At 45.0% G+C, this 16,046-nt stretch overlaps 1 protein-coding gene across 1 annotated transcript in view; it reads left to right on the plus strand.

Annotated features, from left to right (window-relative positions):
• timm50 (translocase of inner mitochondrial membrane 50 homolog (S. cerevisiae)) overlaps nucleotides 1-16,046 on the plus strand; it is a 168,605-nt gene that overhangs the window by 132,518 nt on the left and 20,041 nt on the right. The window contains exon 8 of the mRNA XM_068019158.1: nucleotides 6,684-6,840. Within this exon, the coding sequence (XP_067875259.1) occupies nucleotides 6,684-6,840 (157 nt within the window). The remainder of the gene's footprint in view (nucleotides 1-6,683; nucleotides 6,841-16,046) is intronic.

The raw sequence follows: 16,046 nt of genomic DNA on the forward strand, positions 1-16,046 counted from the left end.
AGTGGTTCTTGGTCGGCACAGACTCGGTGGGCCGAAGGGAGGCCTGTTTCAGTGCTGTATCTCTAAATAAAAAAATAAATAAATAAACAAGCTTAAATTGTACCATGTTGTGGTCGCTATCACCAAAATGCACCCCCACCAACACACCAACCACCTCTCTGGCTTCATTCCCCAGAATTAGGTCCAGCACTGCACCCTCCCTTGTTGGATCCTCTACATATTGAGCTAAAAATTTCTCCTGTATACATTTTACTTTTACAGCAAATCTTGCCAGATTATTCAGCTCCATGGATCATCACATCCTAGTCAGATGCATTTAGTCATCCAGTGAATGCACTTCTAGCAGACGGCATTCAGTTGCATTTAGGTGCAGGCATGTTAGCTGTTGATCTCGCCTGTAACCCAGATGTGCAGATGCCAATTTTAGTGTCTCTGTTGCCACACTGGTTGAGATCTGCCAATTCAACTTGGGCCAGAGATCAAACCCAGGAGCTTCCTAGTCTGTGTGACACTTGCTGTTTGGATAAATTTGTGGACCTTTGGATGAAGTTTATGCAAATGAATTTGAAGTGGCAGTGAAAATACTTAACTGAAGGTTACTTCATGTAATTAATTTTAATTGAATTCTGCAAAGCAAATTTTACAGTCCCATAAAAGGGCTGGCAGATTTTTATTTAAGAGGACTGTAGTTATTCTCTTTGATTAAGTTGGTTTTATGGGGCATTTTATGAGGAGGTCAGGATACATAGCATAGAATGTTCAGGTTCATTTTTTTTTGTTTCAAGATATCTTCTCTCATTCCCCCCCCCCCCACCCCTCCACTTTTCTTCTCTCCTGGAGGTAATGGTTCATGCTGGGATACTGTACCATTTTCCAGCAGGTAACTGCTATCTCACCTAAGTAGACATTCTTCATGTGTGAGCTTAGACATTAAGTATCAGCAGGCTAACATGTCCCTGCTCCATATCTGTCCATCCATGCATGCACTTTCCCAGCTTTGGTTAATCCATGACCATCAGGAATGGGAATCTTGCCTACTTTCCATTCCATAGCCCAGGATGGCATGATTCATTTATTCATTTCCTGGCCTGTTATGATTTGGAATGCACTTTCTGAGAGGATAGTGGAAGCAGATTCAGTGGTAACTTTCAAAAGACAATTGGATAAATACCTGAAGGGAAAACATTTAAAGGGCTATGGGGAAAGGGTAGGGGAGTAGGAATAATTGAATAGATCTATCTAAGAGCTGGCACAGGAATGATGGGCTGAATGGACTCCTGTGCTGTATCGTTCGTCAATGTCAGACCAGAATCTCTCTACTGTGCTGCCGCGTGCCATCATAACTCGCTGCACGAAAACTGTTTCCTCATGTCACCTCTGGTTCTTTTGCCAGTCATCTTAAATCTGCGCTGTCTGGTTACAGACCCTTCTGCCCTTTAAACAGTTGATGATTTTGGATATCTCTATCAAATCTCCTCTTACTTTTCTCTGTTCTAAAGAGAACAACCCCAGCTTCTCAGTCTCTCCATGTAACTGAAGTCCTTCATCCCTGGTAGCACTCCAGTAAATCTCCACTGCACCCTCTCTTAAGGCCTTGACACAGTTATTCCCAATCAGTCAATGGTATGTTGCGTAATGGTGGCTATGAGCAGTCTGGTGATGCTAATGGATATGGACAACACCAAAGTGGGTATTATTCAAGTTATGGACCAAGCACGGTCAGGGTTGAATTCTCAATCCTCAACGTCAGACTCTGGGCTGAGTGGACGGGACAGGGAAATGAGAATTCCCATAATAATTATGGACTGCAACAGTTGAATGGAAGTTGCAGACGGTATTCAGATTCCTTCTAGCAGCCATGGCTCAAAATCTGAGACAGAATATAGCACTTCATGGGTGAGTTCTTCAAGAGGCGTGGAGAATAGAGGGAGGGACAAGGACAGAATCTTGTGGCATTGTGGAGGATGTTGGGCGCAGTTAGGGAGATCTGAGCAGGAAATGTGCTGAGCACTTTGGGAGAGCTGGCAATAGTTTCATGACAGGGCAGTGCCACTTCAGTGAACATGGAGAAGACATAGAATAGTTGTTGCACAAGATAAAGGCTCATGGGATTGGGGGTGATATATTGGCATGGCTGTAGGATTGGTTGAAGGGTAGGAAATATAGTGTTACGATCAGGTGAGGAGGGGGTCACAAGGCTCCCCTCTTGTTCTTCCTCTTATTTTACCGAGTTTATTCCTTTTTAAACAGTGGATGTGCTTACCACTTCGCTGAGTGTTTTACCTTTTACCTTTTTTGTGATCATAGAAGAACCAATCGGGGCAAATTTTCTTGAGTTTAAACAAGAGGTGAGTTTATTATACTTAACAATCTAAACCCGATCTAAATTTAAAAAAAAAATAAGATTATGCTATACATTCACGCATACACTCGCACAAGAATCACACAAATAGATTACAACGTGATGAGAATTAGAATTGTGGTTGGATGATAGTCCAGAACAAATAAAAATTAATATACAGTTTGGGGGTTTTGGATGATTCCTTTGTCTTCCGGCTGAAGTGGTGTTCTTGAACTCCTTGGCTGGTAAATGTGCAGTTTGTGGCTGGCCCACCTGGTTCAGGGTTTTCTTGTAAGCATAATTGCAGGTGGCTTTCTTCCACTGGCGTCTTAGTCTTGGGTTCAGCAACCAGCAGCTCGGCTTTGCACGCCCCACCAGACCTTCTGAAGAGACAGTGAGAGACCTGGCTTCTGCCCAGAGTCAGTCACTGGCTTGTCTTCTTTGTCCAAGGGAAACTCCCAGCTTTCACAGAGATGGGCAGTCACATGACTGCCTCAGTATATTGCCTGGAGCCTTCTAATGAGATTTAAGTCTCGGAATTGCAGTCCCTCAGGCCTCAGGATGTTAACGTTTACACTTGGAAGGGTTGGCTCTTTCAAGGGTCATGTGCCAGGATGACTTTGAATGTCCTGCTAATGAAAGCAATCTCCTGTGTTTCACTCAATAGAGCAAGCCATTGTTTTGGGTACAGGCTGCATATGTCTCTTCTTTGAGGCTTTGGAATGTGCAAGGTGTTCAAATGCAAATTGCAGTGGCCATCTTGGCTGCCAGTTTTTTTAAAAAGTTAACTCCAACTGATGAGCCCTTAATCGATATGGAGACAGGTTTTCTGTCCACTTAGAGCCAGTGGGGGTGGGAATGGAGGTGGGTCAGATGAAGTGTGGGACTCATTCAGACACCGTATGGCAGCCATCACTGAGGCTGCTGGTTGACTTGAGGGAGAGATATGTAGTTTGAGTCAATGCCTTCCACTTCACCAGAGGGAAGCGAGATGTCACAGGGCAGCCAGAGGCCTGGCACCTGGGGCAGGGCAGACCCTCACTTCGTCGATGCCAACCTGGATCTATTGCTGGAGACTGTGAGGGAGAGGAAAGATGTCCTGTTCCCAGAGAGTAGCAAGAGGAGGCTCCTCCCTGTTCAGTGTCTTCTCCCTCAGCCTCCAGTTCATCCTCCTCTCTTACCTCCTGCTCCTCCCCTCATGAACTGTCTCCTTCCAGGGCCTCATGGTCCTCAAGTTCCACACCCCTCTGGAGAGCCATTTTATGGCGAGCACAGCAGACAATGACTGGGACCCTTGCAGGAGGGTATTGGAGGGCATCACCCGACTGGTTCAGACACTGGAATCGCATTTTCAGAAGCCCTATGGTCTTGGAACATAGGAGCAGGAGTAGGCCATTTAGCCCATCAAGCCTGCTGTGCTATTTTTAGATCATGGCTGATCATCTACCTCAACTCCACAGTATCAGTGGTAAATTTCAGTTAGTAAAAGGAAAGGGCAGCCTCATCCAGTAACTTCAACTGGAAGGTGAATTAGGATGAATGTACACTCTGCCAAGGACATGTTTACCATTTACCTCACACCACTGCCCATTCCATAGCGGTGGGTTGTCAACAGGAACTATACCCATCTCTGGGGTGTACTTCCATGAAGAATCCAGTCCCGGGATGCAAAACCTACAATTTGGGAACATGTGCCCGTTGTGTTTTGTCAGGTTTGTTGTCCTATTGAATAGGTGGCATTGGTTTTATCGTCTCTCTGCCTCTGTCTGGGGCTCGCATAGAGGGGTTAGTAGCCCTCTCCAAGGGATTTCCTTTGTCCCCAAGAATCCATCCACACAATTTGGGAGTTGGAGTGAAAATCTCAGACAGCCTGGACTGAGAGGATGAAGAAGTCAGGCAAGCTTGTGCACACTTGGAGGAAGCTCTTGTTGTGGTTGCAGACCAGTTGGACTTTGAGGGAGTGGAAGCCCTTCCTGTTGGACCTCACTGACCGGTCACTGAGTGCCTTAATAGTCACATGGGTGCAATTGATAGCCCTGCACCTGGGGGAATCCAGTGATGGAGGTGGAACCCAATGCCCTATGTCTCAGAGAGGCCGTGTCTGTCGTTAAATGAATTTGCTGTCCACCTATGGCAAAGAGGGCATCATTGACCACCAAGATGTAATGATGTGCAGCTGTTTGTGAAATCCTTGGAATGAGACAGAAGTGAAGAGGTTCAAGGCCACAGCGACTTTGATAACCATTCGCAGAGCATGTCAACCTGTGCTGCGAGTTGCGAATTAAAACATATAATATTGTTAACGGGCTTTTTTTTTATTTTAGAGATACAGCACTGAAACAGGCCCTTCGGCCCACCGAGTCTGTGCCGACCGTCAACCACCCATTTATACTAATCCTACATTAATCCCATTACCCTCTCACATCCCTACCTTCCCTCAATTCCCCTACCACCTACCTATACTAGGGGCAATTTATAATGGCCAATTTACCTATCAACCTGCAAGTCTTTGGCTGTGGGAGGAAACCGGAGCACCCGGCGGAAACCCACGCTGTCACAGGGAGAACTTGCAAACTCAGCACAGGCAGTACCCAGAATCAAACCCGGGTCGCTGGAGCTGTGAGGCTGCGGTGCTAACCACTGCGCCACTGTGGGCTTGACAGGGTAAATGCTGAGAGGCTGTTTCCCCTGGCTGGAGAGTCTAGAACTAGGGGGCAGAGTCTCAGGATTAAGATGTAGTGGACCAAGATAAGAAATTTCTTCACTCGGAGGGTTGTGAATCTTTGGAACTCTGTATCCCAGAGAGCTGTGAATGCTCAGTCGTTGAGAGAATTGAAGGCTGAAATCAATAGATTTTTGAACTTTAAGAGAATTGAGGGATTTAGGGATTGGGCAGCAAAGTGAGTTGAGGTCCAAGAGCAGCATGAGCTTATTGAATGGCGCAGACTCGAGGAGCCACATGGCCTGCTCCTGTTTTTTATGTTCTTAAAAAGCATAAAGAGGTTAAAGATGAGGAGGGATGCTGCGTTATGGTTGCAGTCACAGTATCATTAGTAGTTTTGACCAGGGCATGCTCAGTGCTGTGGGTGAGACAGAAGCCAATTGCAGAGATTGAGGGGCAGAGTTGGGATGCAATGATGCATTCATACCTACAGTCATTCTTGCTTAGATTAGCTAACTCAACATGGACTTGAGATCAAACCTCACAGCTTTGTGGTATGTAAAGCTCAGATCCACACATTTCTAAGGCTATATATCAGCAGATAACCTGGAGAGCAGTTAATATATTCACAAAACGACAGCAGCTGTAATGTTTTTTCTTTCTATGCCATTGAAATGTTACATAGAAATCTGGTATTTTCACACCCTTTGAGGTTTTGCCTTCATTCAAGTTATTAATGTTCTGGTTTAATATCCGATGTCTGCAAAGTGGAAACATGCTAACCCTCGACAGGTTTCTCTGCAAGATGTCAAACTGCTCCTTTAATACACTGCAAGTTTATATGGAGTGACTGTAGATTTAATTGTAATTAATTAGGAGGTTCTGCTGCTATGAAGGGGTGACATATAACAGCTTTATTAGTATTTGTCTCTAGTCAAACAATGACTGATGTACTCTGTTCGAGAACAGATGGGTTTGCAATAATTAGATTAAAGAATCTGGCAATTCTATATCTGCAGATGGTGGTAGCAGTCTATTTAATATTTTTTATAAATATGATATTCACCCTCTTTGTTTTGGATTTTCTTTTCAGTTCTTACCAATTTAGTCCTGTCTCTCTTCGCTATTATTTCTCCCCTTTCATCCCCTCTTTTCCTGACTCTGCTCCAGGCGCTGGATGCCCTTGGCTCCCCTGTGCACGGCTTCCCTATCCAAAATGACCATACTTCCTCTATGGACTGAGAAAATGTCAGCAGGTTATTTACAACCAAGTCCATTTCTGGCCTCATTCAACATCCACACATGCATTTCAAAGAGGAATCACTGAACAAAAATTAGGAGCATAAACACTGGCTTATTTTCCTCATTCTCCTCCTGAACAGGTTGATTGGTGCTGTGATACTTTTCCACAGACACTAATCGTGCTTCAGCTCCTCCCTCACCCAGATTAACATTCTTTATCTGTGAGTCTAGTCCATGTCAGTGTACCGTTCAGCTATGGGAAGCATCGCTGGCAAGGCAGATCTTGTCGTCACACGGGTACCTTGACATTGGCTGAAAGCTTAGGCTGAGAATCAAACGTGGGTCTTTCTTTCGTGGTATACTACTACCTTAGCTGTGCCACCGGGGGCCCTTCATATATGAATTGTGTTAAAGTTTCATAATTTCTTTCTCTTGTAGGACGTGTCCTGTCTGAATAGGGATCCTTCCAAAGTTATTGTTGTGGACTGTAAAAAGGAAGCTTTCAGCCTCCAACCCTTCAACGGTATTGCACTAAAGAAATGGGATGGAAATTCTGATGACCGAACCCTGTATGAACTTGCGGCATTCCTGAAAAGTAAGCTCCCATCTGCCAGCTGGTTTGCAATGTGTTTTGTTCTCTGGATTCTCATGAGTGAGGTTCCCTCGAAGGCGTTGTGACAATGAGTCAAATTGGCTGGATAGTTGGGTAATTTTTTTTTTGAGTCTGAACTTAACCACCCTCCCTCTCCCACACCACACACCCCCCCCCCCCCCCCCACCCCACCCACCACCTTCTCTAGTTGAACAAACACGAGATTCTTCAAGTTTGCATAACAACTCTTACAACTGGTACCTTAACAGTTAATCATAGAAAAGCTGCAAGGAGGCATATGTGCCCAGGACCTTTAGGTCAATTATGACAATCTGGTTATTTGGCCTTTGTGTTTTATTAATGTATTTTTCCTCCTCTTTTCACTATTGATGTAGATTAACTCATTCACCACGCACTGCCATTGTGATGCCACTTGCTATAGATCATGTCACTGCAAGCAGCTGCAGTGATGCCATCTGGCATTTTTCTCGGACCAAGGTCCATGGTGGGAACAATGCCAAATGGCTCCTTTAGTTATGAACGAGTTAAATATTTGTTGTGCCTTTGAACTAGAATAAGAAGGTTACAGAGGCTAAAGGGAAGCTGTGACACTGAAGGTTTGAATAGGATCCAATGTGTGTTTAAAATTGCATTGTGCCAGGCTAAATTATGTGGGGTCTCATTTAGCATTACATTTAATGTTGGGAAGCCTTTGCTACAGACTTTTATGCCTATTTCTATCAGATTATTGCCTCCAGTGGGAAGAGTAACATCAGAGGAAACTCTGTAATGTGAATTACTCAGTGACCATTGTGTGTGAAAAACCCAGTACAAGCAGACTTTCGTAAGATGCTTCTTACTGGATGTGTCAGAACTAAATAGACACTGCTTGCGGTGCTTATCTGATGTCTGGAGAATGCCTATGGACCATTGGGAGGATGCCTGTGGGCAGATTAACCTCTTTGCTTGGCAATTTGGGCAGCAATCCGGCATGTTTGGGTTTTTTCCTGACATCAGCAAGTCCCAGTCTGACAGGTAAAGTCACGTTCACAATTAATTTGAGATTGTGTTCACAATGTCTGTGCGATCACCCTTTCCCCGTTGTTGCTGAATCTACTTTGTGATGGACAGAAGGCACGGTTACTGGAATATGAGAAAAGCACTCTGTCTAGAGAAAAGGTTAAAGGGATAGGAGAGGCTGTGGTGGTAGTACAAGGTACACTTTCTTGAGAAGTGGCAAGATGTGTTTGCACACATAAAGGCCTTGTGTGCCTTGACTGGATTGAGAAACTGAACAGAAATCAGACTTTTCCCCATATGCAGATTGGTTAGTTTTGAGGATGAGAAGCCCACATCACTTGCATGACTCACAGCAATCAGGCACATATGCACTCTCCCATGTGGATCATTGAATTGGAAGAGGTCACCTGACTGATTTTGCTTTCCTAACTGAGAACATCTGCTCCTCGAGTAAGGTTGGGGAGAAATAACTTCATGATTGAGGGCATCTATGTTCAGATAGCATTTTAAAAGTATGTGACAGCAAGACTAAAATGAATTACGGTGGTGATGCAGCTTGATTGGACACCAGCATCAGAGTTTTAAGAGTGGAACAAGTGTGGATTTAGTTACCTATTGTGCAGTTTTCCAAACCCCAAGCAGGTTGCTGTAGTCAGATTTTAAGCCAGGAGGGAAAAATCAGCGAGCTACTGTTTCATGCCTCCTTGGTGGTTAGAAAGTATGATTGACAGATCTGGAAGAAGGACTCAAACCTCGGACCTTGCTGCTCTATGTGGCTTAATGCATCAGATAGAGTGTTTTCCCACTGAAACCCTGGAAGTAATTACTCTAGTGGAGATGTAAATTTCTCCTCAATTTTATTTAATTTCTGGGAGAGTGATCTAAAGTTGCACTCTTGTGTTGTCAGTGACCTCATTGATGTGACTTGGAGGGCAGGCTCCAGTCTGTGATCTTGATGCCACTCTCAAGACAGTAAACATGCTTCATATTGTTCTATCTTGGTAACTCATCAAAATTTTGAGCTATTTTTAAAAAATTTAGATTACTTTGCAGAAAAGTATATATTTTTTGTTCTTGGGATGTGAGCATCACGGGCAAGACCAGCATTTGTTGCCCATCCCTAATTGCCCTTCAGAAGGTGGTGGTGAGCTGCCTTGCACCGCAGCAGTCCATGTGGTGTATGTATGCGCACAGTGCTGTTAAGAGGGGCGTTCCAGGTTTTTGACCCAGCAACAGTGAAGGAACGACGATATAGTTCCAAATCAGGATGTTGAGTGGCTTGGAGGGGAACTTACAGGTGGTGATCCCATGCATCTGCTGCCCTTGTCCTTCGAGGTGATAGAGGTTTTGGAAGGTGCTGTTGAAGGAGGCTTGAGTTTCTGCAGTGCATCTTATAAATGGTATGCACTGCTGCCACTGTGTGCCAGTAGTGGAGAGAGTGAATGTTTAAGATGGTGGACAAGCAGGCTGTCTAGGTCTGGATGATGTCTAGCTTCTTGAGTGTTGTTGGAGTTGCGCTTATCCTTAAAACCTGTGCTCCCTGAGGACTTAGTATGTAAGCAAGAACTTGTATTTTTGCAGCATCTTTAACAATCTCAGTCAATGAATTACGTTTGATGTGCAGTCACTATGTAGGCAAATAGACAATGTGATAGTGAAATTGCGAACAGCAACATCCCAGAAACTGTATTGAGATAAGTGACCAGTTAATCGTTTTAGGTGGTCTTGGTTGAGGGAAGAATGTTGGTCAATATAACGGGAGAACTCTATTCTTCGAGTAGTGCCTTGGGATCTTTTACAACCACCTGAACAGGCAGAATGGGCCTCTGATTTTAGGGCATTGTCTAGAAGACAGTGCAGCACTCCCTCAGTACTGCACTGAGGTTTCAGCCCAGATTATGTGCTGAAGTCCTGGCACATGGGTTGAACTTAGCACATGCTTCTGAATCAAAAGTTATCAGTTAAGCCAAGGCACCATATAACGTGTTGCTGAACCATATGGGTCAGAAGGTCCTGGGTTCACTTTCCCCATCTATTATTGGGATGTTACAATGACCTGAATCCCATGAGGCTAGGGAGTGGAAAAATAATGCAAGTTTACCTCTGACTGCTCATCAGTATGTATATGCTGACATCGGAGGAGTACAGGATTGGCCTGCCCCTCCTCAAATAGTCTGCTGACATTTTAATGTCCTGGCTCACATATGAAGAATGGCTATTTGCATGAAATGCTGGAAAGCTGAACAGTACCTGTAGAGCCTTTACCCAGCAAGATTCTGTATCGGGGAAATTTTAAAAAAAACTTTGATACATGGTAGCTTTAATTATCATTGGACAAGTGATGCTTTTCTTTAAAGTTTCATGCAGGAAATGTACATTATTGATGGTGGATTCCGCTTTCAGTTGGATTAAATTGGTATCTGGTGTCCAATTTAAAGAAGTGGATTTAAAAAAAAACTTGTGAAAAATAATCAGTACAGATTTCCACAAAAATAAATGGGAGCAGTGAAATGGACACTCCCAAAAACAGACATCTGCAAAAAAACAGGCACTTACTGAGGCCCAAATAACTTGCATGGTAAAATATACAAGAGGCATTCTGAAACCACCGACACTGACAAATTGTAAACTACAAACAGCCTTCAATGCACCAAGTCCTTTTGCAACATAAAACATAAGACACCCAGGTGAGCGCAAAGTAGCAACAGGTTTTGTGAAAGAAATGGCTTTTGTGGAATGGAGAGCTCTTTACCCAGAAATCATAGCAGCAGAGAAACCTCTCTATCTTTTGGATTGAATGCTTGCATGACTTTAGAGGGGTTTCTCTGATCCTGTGGATGCTCGGTAACAAACCCACCCTGACCTGTTGAAGTTTGTCGTGCTGATTTATTTTTAACAAGTTTTTTTTTAAACAAACTCCCCATTCCACGAAAGCTGTTTCTTTCACAAACCCACTGCTTCCTTGCGCTGCAGTCACTGAACTCACCAGCCTCCCGAATCATGGAAAGCAGGTGCAAACAGCCTGAAGGGGCTGTCCTTTCCTGTCCCAGCACCACATCCGTACACTCCTTCAGCACGTGCTGACAGCTCTTCTCTCACCTTGACGCTGCTATCATCGTTTTTCCCTGCAATAGTGAATCAGCTCCTTTGAGTTATTTATCTGTCGCAAGTCTCTGTCTTTCCGCTGCTTTACAGAGTGATAGACAAGCCTACCAGTCAGCCTTCCTGCAGCCTCACTACTCAAACAAAAATCTGCTGTTTCACTCTTCCACTCTGGCCTGTTGTGTTTTCCCACCCAAATATTCTCAATCCGTTCCAGGACTTGCTTTTGGCAGTTTCAGTATACCAGCACATTTCCCTACTTTTTGTCCTGTGATGCTGGTAAGTAGAGCTGAGAAGCATAGGCCATTACAGAAGTTATGCCCTTTCCAAAGTGAGAGCAATTTGAAATGACACATGAATTTAGATTGCAAGGCTGTTATGAGATCAGGGCCAAAAGCTGGTGTGTGGGTTGAGAATTCTTAGCACTGTTGCAGTCGATTAGGTGCAGATCATAATCTCAGCTGATTCATCTTGATTGTTCGGAAAATTATTACAGTGCATATAATGACCATTTTGAACATATGGACACCTGCCAAAAAAAGACAGCTGGTGCCAGTCGTGAAGATGTCCGTAACTTAGAATTTTCACTTTTTTTTAAAAAATGCATGGTTAACATTCCTTTTTAAAAGATTAGTCGTAGGTGCGATCTGGTTGTTTGTGGAAGGATGTAAAAGATCCCAAAGAAAAACTGAGAGTTCTCCCCACACCTTGGCTAACATTCCTCCTTCAATCAACAGCACCAAAAACGGAATATCTGGTTATTTATCTCCTATCCTGTTTGTAGGATGTTCTGTGCATGTTAGCTGCTATGTTTGCCTGCATAACAGCAGTGACTACAGTTCAAAAATGTTTTGTACACAAAAAGCAGGACAAGTCCAACCTGGCCAATTACCGCCCCATCAGTCTACTCACAATTATCAGTAAAGTGATGGAAGGTGTCATCAACAGTGCCATCAAGCGGCACTTGCTTAGCAATAACCTGCTCAGTGACGCTCAGTTTGGGTTCCGCCGGAGTCACTCAGCTCCTGACCTCATTACAGCCTTGGTTCAAACATGGATAAAAGAGCTGAACTCAAGAGGTGAGGTGAGAGTGACTGCCCTTGACATCAAGGCAGCATTTGACCGAGTATGGCATCAAGGAGCCCTAGCAAAACTGAAGTCATTGGGAATTGGGGAAAACCCTCCGCTGGTTGGAGTCATACCAAGCACAAAAGAAGATGGTTGTGGTTGTTGGAGGTCAATCATCTAAGCTCCAGGACATCACTGCAGGAGTTCCTCAGGGTCGTGTCCTAGGCCCAACCATCTTCAGCTGCTTCATCAATGACCTTCCTTCAATCATAAGCTCAGAAGTGGGGACGTTCGCTGATGATTGCACAGTGTTCAGCACCATTCATGACTCCTCAGATACTGAAGCAGTCCGTGTAGAAATGCAGCATGACTTGGACAATATCCAGGCTTGGGCTGTTAAGTGGCAAGTAACACTAATACCGAACAAAGAACAGTACAGCACAGGAACAGGCCATACAGCCCTCTAAGCCTGCGCCAATCTTGATGCCTGCCTAAACTAAAACCTTCTGCACTTCCAGGGACCGTATCCCTCTATTCCCATCCTATTCATGTATTTGTCAAGATGCCTCTTAAATGTCTCTATCGTACCTGCCTCCACCACCTCCCCCAGCAGCAAGTTCCAGGCACTCACCATCCTCTGTGTAAAGAACTTGCCTTGCACATCCCCTCTAAACTTTGCCCCTCACACCTTAAACCTATGTCCCCTAGTAACTGACTCTTCCACCCTGGGAAAAAGCTTCTGACTATCCACTCTGTCCATGCCACTCATAACTTTGTAAACCTCTATGATGTCACCCCTCCACCTCCGTCGTTCCAGTGAAAACAATCCGAGTTTATCCAACCTCTCCTCCTAGCTAATGCCCTCCAGACCAGGCAACATCCTGGTAAACCTCTTCTGTACCCTCTCCAAAGCCTCCACGTCCTTCTGTTAGTGTGGCGACCAGAATTGCACGCAATATTCGAAGTGTGGCCTAACTAAAGTTCTGTACAGCTGCAGCATGACTTGCCAATTTTTATACTCTATGCCCCGACTGATGAAGGCAAGCATGCCGTATGCCTTCTTGACTACCTTATCCACCTGCATTGCCACTTTCAGTGACCTGTGGACCTGCATGCCCAGATTTCTCTGCCTGTCAGTACTTCTAAGGGTTCTGTCAATTACTGTATACTTCCCACCTGTGTTAGATCTTCCAAAATGCATTACCTCACATTTGTCCGGATTAAACTCCATCTGCCGTTTCTCCGCCCAAGTCTCCAACCGATCTATATCCTGCTGTATCCTCTGACAATCCTCATCACTATCCGCAACTCCTCCAACCTTTGTGTCGTCCGCAAACTTACTAATCAGACCAGCTACATTTTCCTCCAAATCATTTATATATACTACAAACAGCAAAGGTCCCAGCACTGATCCCTCGGAACACCGCTAGTCACATCCCTCCATTCAGAAAAGCACCCTTCCACTGCTACCCTCTGTCTTCTATGACCGAGCCAGTTCTGTATCCATCTGGCCAGCTCACCTCCGATCCTGTGTGACTTCACCTTTTGTACCAGTCTGCCATGAGGGACCTTGTCAAAGGCTTTACTGAAGTCCATATAGATAACATCCACTGCCCTTCCTTCATCAATCATCTTCGTCATTTCCTCAAAAAAACTCGATCAAGTTAGTGAGACATGACCTCCCCTTCACAAAACCATGCTGCCTCTCGCTAATAAGTTCATTTGTTTCCAAATGGGAGTAAATCCTGTCCCGAAGAATCCTGTCTAATAATTTCCGTGCCTCTGACGTAAGGCTTACCGGCCTATAATTTCCTGGATTATCCTTGCTACCCTTCTTAAACAAAGGAACAACATTGGCTATTCTCCAGTCCTCTGAGACCTCACCTGTAGCCAATGAGAATACAAAGATTTCTGTCAAGGCCCCAGCAATTTCTTCCCTTGCCTCCCTCAGTATTCTGGGTAGATCCCATCAGGCCCTGGGGACTTATCTACCTTAATGCTTTGCAAGACGCCCAACACTACCTCCTTTTTGATAACGATATGACCCAGACTATCTACACTCCCTTCCCTAGACTCATCATCCACCAAGTCCTTCTCTTTGGTGAATACTGATGCAAAGTACTCATTTAGTACCTTGTCCATTTCCTCTGGCTCCACACATAGATTCCCTTCTCTGTCCTTGAGTGGGCCAACCCTTTCCCTGGTTACCTTCTTGCTCTTTATATACGTATAAAAAGCCTTGGGATTTTCCTTAATCCTGTTTGCCAATGACTTTTCATGACCCCTTTTAGCCCTCCTGACTCCTTGCTTAAGTTCCTTCCTACTGTCTTTATATTCCTCAAGGGCTTCGTCTGTTCCCAGCCTTCTAGCCCTTACGAATGCTTCCTTTTTCTTTTTGACTAGGCTCACAATATCCTGCGTTATCCAAGGTTCCTGAAACTTGCCAAACTTATCCTTCTTCCTCACAGGAACATGCTGGTCCTGGATTCTAATCAGCTGACATTTGAAAGACTCCCACATATCAGATGTTGATTTACCCTCAAACAGCCGCCCCCAATCTAAATTCTTCAGTTCCTGCCTAATATTGTTATAATTAGCCTTCCCCCAATTTAGCACCTTCACCCGAGGACGACTCTTATCCTTATCCACAAGTACCTTAAAACTTATGGAATTATGGTCACTGTTCCCGAAATGCACCCCGACTGAAACTTTGACCATCTGGCCGGGCTCATTCCCCAATACCAGGTCCAGTATGGACCCATCCCTAGTTGGTCTGTCTACATATTGTTTTAAGAAGCCCTCCTGGATGCTCCTTACGAATTCTGCCCCATCCAAGCCCCTAGCACTAAGTGAGTCCCAGTCAATATAGGGGAAGTTAAAATCACCCACCACTACAACCCTGTTACCTTTACATCTTTCCAAAATCTGTCTACATAACTGCTCCTCTAACTCCCGCTGCCTGTTGGGAGGCCTGTAGAAAACCCCCAACATCATGACTGCACCCTTCCTATTCCTGAGCTCCACCCACATTGCCTCGCTGCATGACCCCTCCGAGGTGTCCTCCCGCAGTACAGCTGTGATATTCTCCTTAACCAGTAATGCAACACCCCCACCCCTTTTACATCCCCCTCTATCCCGCCTGAAGCTTCTAAATCCCGGAACATTTAGCTGCCATTCCTGTCCTTCCCTCAACCAAGTCTCTGTAATAGCAACAACATCATAGTTCCAAGTACTAATCCAAGCTCTGAGTTCATCTGCCTTACCTGTTATACTTCTCGCATTGAAACAAATGCACTTCAGACCACCAGTCCTGCTGTGCTCCGCAACATCTCCCTGCCTGCTCTTCCTTAGTCTTACTGGCCTTATTTACTAGATCCCCCTCATTTATTTCACCTGCTGTCCTAATGCTCTGGTTCCCACCCTCCTGCCACACTAGTTTAAACCTTCCCGAATGATGTTAGCAAACCTCGCAGCCAGGATATTTGTGCCCCTCCAGTTTAGATGCAACCCGTTTTCTTGTACAGGTCCCACTGTCCCTGAAGAGATCCCAATGATCCAGATATCTGAAACCCTCTCTCCTACACCAGCTGTTCAGCCACGTGTTTAGCTGCACTATCTTCCTGTTTCTAGCCTCACTGGCACGTGGCACAGGGAGTAATCCCGAGATTACAACCCTAGAGGTCCTGTCTTTTAACTTTCTACCTAACTCCCTAAACTGCCCCTGCAGGACCTCGTCACTCTTCCTGCCTATGTTGTTGCTACCGATGTGTACCACAACCTCTGGCTGTTCACCCTCCCCCTTCAGAATGCCCCCTGTCTGTTCAGAGACATCCTTGACCCTGGCACTAGGGAGACAACATACCATCCTGGAGTCTCTTTCACGTCCACAGAAGCGCCTGTCTGTGCCCCTGACTATAGAGTCCCCTATAACTATTGCTCTTCTGCGCTTTGTCCCTACCTGCTGAACAACAGTGCCAGCCATGGTGCCACTGCTCTGGCTGCTGCTGTTGTTTTCCCCT

The sequence above is a fragment of the Heterodontus francisci genome, chromosome 40, assembly GCF_036365525.1.
Source record: "Heterodontus francisci isolate sHetFra1 chromosome 40, sHetFra1.hap1, whole genome shotgun sequence".
NCBI classification, from domain to species: Eukaryota; Metazoa; Chordata; class Chondrichthyes; order Heterodontiformes; family Heterodontidae; genus Heterodontus; species Heterodontus francisci.